This window comes from Oncorhynchus clarkii, chromosome 6 (assembly GCF_045791955.1).
Source record: "Oncorhynchus clarkii lewisi isolate Uvic-CL-2024 chromosome 6, UVic_Ocla_1.0, whole genome shotgun sequence".
Lineage (NCBI taxonomy): Eukaryota > Metazoa > Chordata > Actinopteri > Salmoniformes > Salmonidae > Oncorhynchus > Oncorhynchus clarkii.
The window spans coordinates 26589301-26601043 of NC_092152.1; the positions used below are offsets into that span (position 1 = coordinate 26589301).

Genomic DNA, 11743 nt, shown 5'->3' on the forward strand with positions numbered 1-11743 from the left:
TCACCCTTGTAGTTGGGATGCACACGTGGTGCGTACACTCCGAATTTGATGAGGATGGGAACATTGTAACCCAGACGAACCCACTCCACCACGTGCAGTGGGAACAAGTTTGGGGTGGTTACTCCAGTAGAAAGGGGGTTAAGACTGCAACCTAGCTCTGCAGTCCCCCCAACCCTGGCTCGTACCACCGCCTCCACACCCTGGGACGTACCTGAGGAGAAAGCACACAGGTTGCAATAATACAATGGTGGTAGACTGAGCATGACTGGTGAATCGGCAGTAAAACATGTTGATGCCTGAAGAGTCAACAGTCAAGATCCACATGTGGATCTGTTCCACATAGGTTTGAGTCATGCAGAGCCAGATACATGCTGAGTTTTCTCCAAAATGCATTCTGTGGAATTTCTGGTTCTGAAGATATTGAGTAAATATTCCCTTGATTTTTTGCAGGGCCGAGAACCGATGATAAAATTGTTTAGCAGCCAGCAACAGCTTGGCTCCTTTATGAGAGGGAAGGGGAGGACAAGAAACAAGAAACAAGGCTAAACCCAAAAGGCAAGGATGGAAAAAAACTGGAAGGACATTGAGAAACTAACATGCAGTAAAGGATAAGAGATTAGAGTAGATAGCATAAATATTGGATGTCAGCCTGCATATTTCCAATGACTGTGTTAATCTCTAGAGTTTCCTTAGTTTAAAACAGACATACAGGGGCCATGTAAAACAATGACACTCCATTTGGTGACAAGGCCGCTGGACTGCAACTCTTTAAACATGTTTCAATTCCATTAACGACACATGGGCCAGAGCCTGAGAGCCTGGCAGTGTTGTGTTGTCTCTGCACCTCGTCTGGCCTAGTGATTAAGCACTAATCTCAAAGGGGGACACTCCCTGATAGAGGGCAGGGCAGCAGGCCCCTCACCGCTCCCTCCCACTCCGCCACCCCCTGGGGTCCACACATGGCTTGCGCTCCACAAAACTCCCCTCCCCCTAGAAGCGTGCCTTTGGGATGGGGCCAGTATAAATCCCAGATTGATCTTAATCCGCACCCGTAGATTTTTTTTAGAGTAGGATTTCACCCCATTCCCTTGTACACACTTGTGTCTAGACCCCCAGACCCCCTCCTCATCACTTTCCCCAATCCAGGCCATGTGTACATAGTGGCAGATGTCAGAGATTTATCCGTATGATGCTGTGAATCATATGTTCTAGGGAGTACATTCAGAAAATTCCACTGGCCAGTACATGAGAGTCAAGGGCTATGTGAACAATGAATCTAAAGAGAGTGGTATAAACTACAGAGGAAAATACATTGGTAGTTAAGGGTAGAAAAGGATGCAGAGTGACATAAACGGAAGATAATGAATTGGATGAGAGGGTTTCTCTGATAATGAATTGGATGAGAGGGTTTCTCTGATAGTGAATTGGATGAGAGGTTTTCTCTAGAGGTACAGTTTACTTGATACGTTTTTACGGTGTATAACTTAACTACAGTGTTGTACCATTGTAATAGAAATGTATGAAGTGAATTATTTGGGTAGCTAGGAGAGCAAGGCAGGTGTAAGGAGAGAAACCAATAAAAATGTGATGAGCATAGCAAATCTTCCCAGATGTACAGTATGATACTTACGCAGCAGACAGAGGGCAACAACAGTGGTGACACCCAGAAGCCACAGTCTCTCCAATCCCATGGCCGTCCCTCACACTCCTTCACACATCTCCCAACCTGAAAACACAGAAACACACACATTCAATTCAAACCTCTGACATACAGTAACACACAGCCTTTAATACTGTACAAGGACCTTCCCACTGCATCTGGCATCAGACAAGACCAAGGTAATCGTCCAAGTTAACATCAACCCTAAAGTATTTCATAATCCCTACTTTAAACTGGATTCCAGTCTGTTGATCACTTGATAACTGACTGCATTCTGTAAATAATCTTTGCACACTGCAAATGTGATGTCTGATCTGTGGTTGGGATTTGGGAAACATGCTTATTCAAACTAGCATTGGGAGGGGAAATATTTCCTCTGAGTGGACATCATGCCCTGTTTGTGTGTGTGTGTGTGTGTGTGTGTGTGTGTGTGTGTGTGTGTCCCTGTCACTGATACGGTCAAAGAGATTTACCTTCTGCCTTTGATTGGTTCAGCTCATACCGTAGGTCTCCTATCATGCTAACTGGGCTAAAAGCTATAGACATGTGACACGTGCAAGAGGAAAACACCAGCGACATCTCTGTTTACTGACTGGCTATCTCAACCTGGAATATACAAGGTCTGAGGTCATCTGCCTTTGGCCTAAAGAGCAGGAACCCAGACTTTATCAAAGAAATTGGAAATACAGACATTGTCATCCTACAAGAAACATGGTATAGAGGAGATCTCATCATCCCAACCCCAGTCGTCATCATCCCAACCCCAGTCGTCATCATCCCAACCCCAGTCTAGTCTTCATCCAAACCTCAGTCTAGTCATCATCCCAACCACAGTCTAGTCTTCATCCCAAACCCAGTCTAGTCTTCATCCCAAAACCCAGTCTTCAATGAACTTTCAATTCATTTCTCCTCTTGAGTTTCAATGTAAAAAATGGTATCGCCCAGAGTTTTTGAGAAGAGAACCCTGTAAATGCAAGGGAATTTAATTTATATCTCTGACATTGTGCAGTATTGCTCCGACCCACTGAATACGAACAGGATATTACTGTGACCAGACTGCTCAATAATCAATTTCCTAGAAAGTAAAATGTTTAGAGCCTGACAATAAAATAGGTCAATAAAGCTGGGAAAACTGAATCTGTGCTACACTGTCTGGTCAGTGATGTGTTAAGGTTGCAACCTACATCTTAAAATCTACAATTTAGATTATCCCCTTCCCTTTCTTAGAAAATAATGGAATGACCCCCCCCCCCATCCCCACATACACACTGTATTCTCCCACACACTTTATTCAGAGCCACTAATACCAGCTTATCACTAGTGTAAGTTAATTACACTAATATAAGGAGGCTATTTTTGGAAAGCTAACAACAGCATATTACGCCAACTCAACTCACGTGACACATTTGGTGCTCTAGTGTCGCATGTTAGTTTGCCATTTCATCATGTAAAAACTGGCGCACTAGTATTATCCAGCCCTAACTCCAGGTTCGGCAATTTACCAGTGCTGAGACGGGAGGAGTGGCAATATTTGAGGTGTGTCCTTGACCTATCTAGCCATGACCCACAGTTTACATGGAAGGAGAGATGTGGCTTTTGCGCCGGTGAATCTCGTTTTTAGAAACATAAAAAATATATGGGTTTCCCCCCATTTTGTTTAATTAGATTAAAAACTAAGCATAGCCTACCCTCCCTTTAATCAAGGCTGGTTTAGCAGCATCGCATAGGTGTGTCTTTTTATCCTGACCATTAGCCAAAAGTACCCTATGAATAAAGGGGTTTTAATATGGTCTACTGAGAGTGCTTTGAGGTTTTTTCCCTCACAATTCACATATCTGAATTTCACTTGTTCAAGTAGGCCAGGGGATGGCAATAGGTGGCCCGCGGGCCAAAACTGTCCCGAAAGGGATTTTTTGGGGCCGACTAAAGTCTTTAGGATTTTCGTTTTTGGTAAAAGAAATACTGTAAAATCACCAGGAATTCAGCTAAAAGGTATTCCCACGAATAAAAAAAAAGAGACAAAGGTGATTGTGTCTCAATTTATGAAATTATTGTCATTTTCAAATACAATCTCTTTTTGGGATTAATTGTGGTCAATTGGCAGGGTACAAATTATTTAAATCACTCGGACAAAAATTGGCCAGCGGCTGAATCTAGCTGCCTAATCCTGAAAACTGAATCTGTGCTACACTATCCATCCCCATTTGCAATGAGCGCCTCTCATCCGTTTACCAAAGACTGAGAATCTTCCTCGCACATAGGAATTGATACAAATGACTAGGGGCAGGATGATACCAGTATCAGGATAGTCATTAGTATCGTGGCAAGGAAACCAAACACAAAGCGGATTTAACTTCTTCTTTTTTTAAATAATACATTTTATTATATATATTTTTTTTTCAATATCCAATTGGAAGTTACAGTCTTGTGCCATCGCCGTACAGACTCAGGAAACTGCACTGCTTCTTAACACACTACTCGCTTAACCCAAAGCCAGCCACACCAATGTGTTGGAGTAAAAACTGTCCAACTGGCAAACTTGTCAGTGTGCATGAGCCTGGCCCGCCACAGGAGTTGCTAGAGTGCAATGGAACAAGGACATCCCAGCCAGCCAAACTCTCCCCTAACCCGGATGATGCTGGGCCAATTGTGCGCCGCTTCATGGGTCTATTGGTCGCGGCCAGCTGTGACACAGGCCGGGATCGAACCCGAGTCTCTAGTGACGCCTCGTTTTCACGTTACGTTTGTTGTTTTTGTATTGTTCGTGTTTATTCGTTATTAAACATGTATCAAGAATACCACGCTGCATTTTGGTCCGACTCTCCTTCACCGCAAGACAAATTTAGTCTACGATGTTTATGATAGCATAAATCAATTTGCACAATGAGCACTTGTTGTCTCTAAAAAACATTGTTACACTGTTACAGCGAATTTGAGCCATATTACCAAAGACATGACGTTAGTCAAAACACCTCAACACAAGACATGGTATCAAGAACAAGATCAAACTTGCTGGAATGAGCCACTTACGATTTCCCACATGGTAGTCATTGTTGCTAGCTATCTGGCCGTCCAGAATCACAACAACACACTGCCTTCTGCCTCTTGAAGCACTCGCATCGTTTTCGTGACGTTGTCAGCGAACCCACACAATATTTTATTACAGCAAGTTTTTTAAAGGACCAAAGAGTGTGGTCTACTTCATGTTTACATTTTTGCCATGGAAAGAATATTACGGTATTGGTATCGTCACAGCCCTACAATTGACAGGAGCCTAGTGTTTTGTATAGATGTGCAAATGTTATGCAAAAATACATTTAGGCCTACAGTACGTGTGCAGTCTGCACAGAGTGCCATAGAATGAGAGAAGCAATTTATGATATCATGTTTCTGACCCGATCAGATTTAGCAATATTGTTTGATTGATTATTTTTTCGTTTAACATGATAAAAAAAAAAAAACGTATAAAAATTCACTGTCTATGGGTGAGAATGTACAGTACATGGCTCAAATGCAATGCAATTTAGTCTGCTATTTCCGGAGAAGTGCAAATATGATCTGTGAGACAGTTCCATGATGTTTATAAAACATTACATTTGAGAGCAGCATAACTGTGAGTGGACATATATTGGATCCAGCTCCTGTGAAAAGTTTGGATGTGTATAAAACCCTCCATAGTCTCCATTGTCTGTATTATACGCCCACAGGGAGCAATTATTGTGCCTGTAACTGTATTTATTGAAATTTTATTTTACCCCCTTTTCTCCCCAATTTCGTGGTATCCAATTGTTAGTAGTTACTATCTTGTCTCATCGTACGGGCTCGGGCTCCCGTACGGGCTTTCGAAGGTCAAAAGCCATGCATCCTCCGAAACACAGCCCAACCAAGCCGCACTGCTTCTTAACACAGCACGCATCCAACCCGGAAGCCAGCCGCACCAATGTGTCGGAGGATACAACGGGCACCTGGCGACCTGGTTAGCGTGCACTGCGCCCGGCCCGCCACAGGTGTCGCTAGTGCGCGATGAGACAAGGATATCCCTACCGGCCAAACCCTCCCTAACCCGGACGACGCTAGGCCAATTGTGCGTCGCCCCACGAACCTCCCGGTCGCGGCCGGCTGCGACAGAGCCTGGGCGCGAACCCAGAGCCTGGGCGCGAACCCAGAGCCTGGGCGCGTGCCCTAGAACAACAAGTTGTTGTTTCATAATACCGACTTTTTAGGCCTACTGAATTTAATGTTGCTTATTGACAACATTTGACATGTCTTGTGAGAGACCCGTTGACAGGGGAGTGTCCAGACTACAGACCCTGCAGAGAGAGCCTGTAGGGGTCAAAGTCTACAAGTGTAGACATGAGAGACATAGGACAGCCCCCACCACTATTCTGTGGCTTCAGGTACAACCTGTTTCCCATGGCAACAGAACAAGGCACAAAGTCCTTTAAATGCAAACAAATGAGGCCTACAAGTTTAGCTCAAGACGCTACATACATTGTATGTAGTAATGAGGGGTTACATACTGTAGGTCACTGGTAGTATGTATATAAAATGATAGTGCTAGTCATCTGCTGATGCACAGTACACCATCTTCCATAATGTCAAAGTGTCTTTCCTCTCACAATGGAAAAGAAAATTGGGTGCATTTACAATGATTATCTCTCTATTTTTAACTAAACAGAGGGCTCAGAGTTCTTTCTGAAAGCATATATTCAGACATCATTGCAATTATGGGACCTGCTCAACAAGAGTTTTTCTTTTAGTTTTTTGAGTAGCTGGTTTCATACCAATACACCTTGTAAATGATTATGAATTATCAGCTTAGACGTCTACTTTTGAATTATGTTAATATTGCCCAACAGTAACTTAAGTTCCTTTCACTAAAAACTAGCTTTAGTTTAGAGGGTTGGGAATGAGTGGTAGCTAAGACCATTTTACACAGTCCTGAACAGCAGACAAATGCAGCTCTGCCAACACAGGGAGCAGATGAACCAGGGGTCTGGGGAACTGAGGAGAGGGGAACCTGGGGGTATCTGAGGGGAAGACAGAAATGACATAATAATGTCTAAGAAGCCATTGAGGGTGATCTGGACCGTTCTGCCAAACTGAGTAAGCTGATACACAACTGATACACAACCACAGACACTCATATAGTCTGGGCTTTTGCTCCCATAAGTTTGGCAATCAATGCAGTAGACTAATACACACTTACATTTGACTTTGCAATGACAGTGTAAGGATTTTTAACCTTGTTAAGACTAGTTGCATCTCTTACTGGTCTTCAATGAGACAAATTACCTTAGACTGCACCCTTGTGAACACCTAGTCTAATCCAGTACTGCCGCTCCCAACCTTAATAGTGTAATCAAATTAGAATTCAAAGTTAAAGGGCATCTGTCAGCAGCACACTGTCCTGGATATGCTTGTACAAACACTTGGTGCATTTATTATTTGGCACTGCTACCCCTAGCAGACTGACAGTCTTTGATCCAGCTGACAGATGCACTATACCAAAACTCTCCCCTTCCATCCATCACCTGTGAGAGAGCCATCATACATCAAATCCATAATCTATCAATACTGTTGTGTCTACTCCTAAGTAAAGTGTTGTAATCATGTCAGCAAATACTGTACCCTAATCCTCTAGAACATTCTGTTTACAGGAATGCTTGCCATTTTGATCGCATTATAAATAACATGGACGGTTTATCCCATCCAAATGTGTCACATACTTGCAGTAGAGCTAAGGGAGCAGACAACGAAGAGGGCCAAGCCGGATCACATACCAGCAGGTAGGCTGCAGCACAGTTTGAAGAGCCCTACATTAAGAGGTGAAAAGGTCGAAATGTGGAGGGAAATAATCCACCCCAGGCCAGGCCAGTAGTGAGCCCACTGAAAGCAGACCTGAAAAAAGAAGGTGAAGTTCAGATCAAAAGGATTTCCATTGAGATCACAGCTTTGCAGCTAGAATCACACCCAGACAATATTGTGAATTTATACCTCGAACTCATGAAAAATCTACCTGACACTATCCATCTGTTTTACTCTCTACTTCCACTCATCTGGCAATACATAACCCTAACCCTAAGGAAATCCTATTGGCATAGCGGCCAAGGCCCATCAGTGATGGTGGTGACAGAGATGGAACTGATAAGCAGCTATATTACTTTCTTAGTAATCCTGGTTAATCCTGCTTGGGCCATGGCCTCTGAACAGGCCAGCTGGGTTTGAGGGGGGAACTTGACAAACTGAGGACCATATCACAGGTGCAAAAGAAAGAACACACCTACTAGTAAATCATAAACAAAGGAAACAATTAATCCACTCCACATCCCACAAGACTAATTCTTAAAAGCAAAAGGATTAGGCCAACAACCTAAACTTCACTGACCCAATGAGGGAGTACTGAGACCAAACTCTTATTTCAAGATGTAATGGAAAAAGAGACATCGGAGGAAGCATTTCCTACTTCTTAAAAGATCTGAAGGTTCCACCATTTCCACTCTGATATCAAGTTCAAATTGAAGGAAAAGCTCCTAGTAGATTTAGCTGTAGCACAAACTCATTGTGTGGAGTGTGTAGACTTTTATTTTTCGCTTCTTAGTGTTGTTTTGTCTAACGATACCCAAAGTGCTGTAAAAAGGAACAGTAGAAAAATACTCTCCAAATCCATACAGGGCATTTAAGTTATACGTTGCTCAAAATACCCCAAAATGATGTGTATCCCTCAGTTCCCCACTGCAATGATGGAGTGTGTAGACAGAGTATAGTCATCTATTCATCTACTACGTTCCTCACGGTTTCGTCCTTTTGTCGTATCTTTCTTCTCCTCCCTACCACATGCACTCAGTTTGAGCGCTTCAGACAAAAGTGCCTTTTCGTGGGAAAGTCCAATGTATAGAGGACATGTCGGGGTCCCTGACAAAAGACAAACGTTATGCAACGGAACACGTCCGTAGACAAAGGCAATGTAATGTTGCATGTCCACCAGTTATACAACATTACATCCACCAGTTATGCTGTTCAAGTTGAAATGTTATTGTCACATGCATACGTACAGTGAAATGCTTCATTTTGAATGTGCTATTTTGCCTCTCCAGAAGTGTGCTTCTTATCAAGTCTATAAAACCCTCAGTGGAGAAGTGGATCAGCCTGGCATCATTTGAGACCCATTAGGTCTAAATGTTGTGTACCGACATCCTTCTTTAATTTGACCAGCCCTTTAGATTGGTTTGTCCCACCCTATGACCTCTGGTGGCCAGGCAAATCCTAATTCAGGCCAAACCATGGGGACATAAAGCTGCTTACAGACACTGAACTGAGTGAGGTGAACAGAAAGTGTCTCAAGGCATAGATAGCTGACTGCTGCACCTGAGCTAGAATAGTTCACACAAATGACCACGTCGGTTTTGTTAGAAGGTGAGAGACAAAATCAAGATGCTACCCCAATGTCTTGGTTGAGCCAAAGAAAGCTAAAAATAACACTAAAGAACCAATTTGATTCTGGAGGTTCATTTGTACCTAACCAGGTCAACTCTTACCGTCTAAGACTGAGGAACATATTCAGAGTTGCCAACAACACTGCAGATTGAAATAGCTCTGTCTATACTATGGTGCTATTGACACTACATTCAGCAGAATATTTCTTCCTTTGCTCCCTCTCTTAAATCTCCTTTAGGTTTCCCCCAAAAAAACTATAAGCGGTTTTGTTTCAAATCCATGCAAGAAACAGAAAAGTCAATTATATATGCTTTAGTACACCTCAATGCTAAATAAGTCATTACCCAACATTTTAAAACAGTGTAAAAAGGTAGACCTTCTCTAAACAAGTATGCAGAACATTGAACCACAGAGTCTGGTAAATAACTAAGGCCCATGGATGAACTGAGCGTTACAGTTGGACTTCGGTCACAAAGGTCAAAACCCTGAATATTTAAATCTACAAAATTAGCAATAACAATCCCCCATCACTCTGTTATAATGGAAACTTTTACTAAACCATGAAATAAGTGCCATGTTAGAGAACTAAACGTTTTAGCATCAATGATGCCCTTGTGTCATGATGAAGCACCACAGTGCCAACAGTCAGGATCTCCAGTATCAAACTCATACCCATGTCAAGCAGAAGAAATGAAAGACACAACGCATGGTCTTTCAGAATGAAACCAGTCTCAATAACCACGTGTGGACTGAACTGGCAACTCATTCAGAGTATGAAGTAAGAAATTCTACATCATATTTTAGTAGCAGATGCTGTTCTGATTTATCAGTTTTCAAACACAAAGAAAAAAGATCATGTGTAGCAGTCAGGCTTATATTTGCATGCAATAAATAAGTCAAGAATAATCATTAAATCAAATATCAAAAAACATTTCTGAAATGGTTACTTTAGAACTCAATTAAGTAACTAGATGGTTTGTTTACATGGGTGCCCATGTCATAGTCTCCATATCAGGCAAAAACAGTTGCCTCTATTGTCTGATGTGCAGTCACGTGGACTGATAGGAAAGGGACCCAACCTCTATAAGAAATTACTATTCTGCTGTGATTGATTGACCATTTTTCTCTGTATGCATTAACGTAATGCATTAATTAATCTTAATTTATTGAAGGCTATGAATAATCTGCCTGGTTCTAAACGTTCACTTACAGTAAATGCTAACGCACGCTTAAGCAATTATCAATCTGTAATTACAGTGGATAAAGAAACATGTCACGAGCTAAATAATCAACAAGAACAGACGTCAACACAATGCACTACAGGAGATATTCTGCTTGTCAGACTGTTTCCATGGTCGGTTGAATATTCGAGACAAAAGTATAGCCTACAACAGCATAAGTTTTGTCTAGACTAAAACTAGAATGAGGAATTGTGATTGTGAAATAAAAACATTTAATATAATAGTATATCGTAAGTGAATGGCCCCTATTGACATTTGCATCAAAAGTGGACCCCGTGTGAGACTCACAGAGGCTGTTATTCACATGTAGGTTGTGCCCGATTTAAAAGTCCCTTTACCTTGCTTGAGGCACTTCTCTGACTTGACCAGAATCAAATCAGTCCATCGGGTCCTTTGCTTTTTTTCAGCATGCAGGTTGACGTATTTGGGCATTCATTAGTTACTCTAAAGTTTGATAAGGTTGCCTTTAAAATGCAGGTGTTCGACAAAGGCAAGTGGTCGCATAGTTTATAAAAGCGTGGCAGACTGTCTCACGCGCGCCACATGATAGTTGTTAAACATAACCAGGGAAGTTGTCGGAAAAGCTCCTTGTAGATTTAGCTGTAGCACTATCTCATTCAATTCTCAGGTTTTAAATCCCATATAAAGATAGAGAAAAACCTAAGAAGTACCTAGATTGGTTTAGAATCGTTTAAAAGTTTCCGAGCATTATTTTATTTTGCTCTTCTTCGTGTTGCTTTGTCCAAAGTTACCCAAAGTGTTGTAAAAAGGAGCAGTAGAAAAAATACTATCCGAATCCATAGAGCGCATTTAAATTATACGTTGCTCAAAATACCCCAAAATGATGTATGCCCGCCAGTTCCCCACTGCAATGACGGAGTGTGTAGACAGAATACAGTCGTCTATTCATCTACTACGTTTCTCGCGGTTTCGTCCCTTCGTCGTATCTTTCTTCTCCTCCCTACCACATGCACTCAGTTTGAGCGCTCCAGACAAAAGCGCCTTTTCGTGGGAAAGTCCAACGTATAGAGGACGTGTCGGGGTCCCTGACAAAAGACAAACGTTATGCAACGGAACACGTCCTTAGACAATGGCAATGTAATGTTGCATATCCACCAGTTCTACATTTTTTTAAATGATCAAAATGTTATCCAAAAGTTCTTGCGTTAAGCTTTTGTTCCCCTCCATGTGTCTTTCCGTGTATATTCAATTATTCATAAAGCCGTTATTACTGGGAGAAAATAGGCTACTTTGTCACAAAAGTTACAATAAAGTTCCTTCACCACACGTTTGCCAATCAATATGGGAGTGGGATAGTTTTACTTTGAACAAATGCAACAGTGTTGTCCCTCAAAGAACGACATGTAATGTCTGTGAGCTTTGCTTTGTTTGGGGTCTGGAGTTG

The 11743-nt window shown here is 42.1% G+C and overlaps 1 protein-coding gene across 4 annotated transcripts in view; it reads right to left on the bottom strand.

The window, feature by feature from the left end:
* LOC139410876 (immunoglobulin superfamily, member 9b) overlaps positions 1-11273 on the bottom strand; it is a 47995-nt gene extending 36722 nt beyond the window's left edge. For all 4 annotated transcript variants that reach the window (XR_011634544.1, XM_071156493.1, XM_071156492.1 and 1 more), the window contains exons 1-3: positions 10677-11273; positions 1631-1726; positions 5-211 (exon numbers count right to left, since the gene is read on the bottom strand). Coding sequence is in view for 3 of the 4 variants with exons in the window: in XM_071156493.1 (XP_071012594.1) it covers positions 5-211; positions 1631-1691 (268 nt within the window). In the remaining variant the exon portion in view is untranslated. The remainder of the gene's footprint in view (positions 1-4; positions 212-1630; positions 1727-10676) is intronic.
* Positions 11274-11743: the final 470 nt, after the last annotated feature.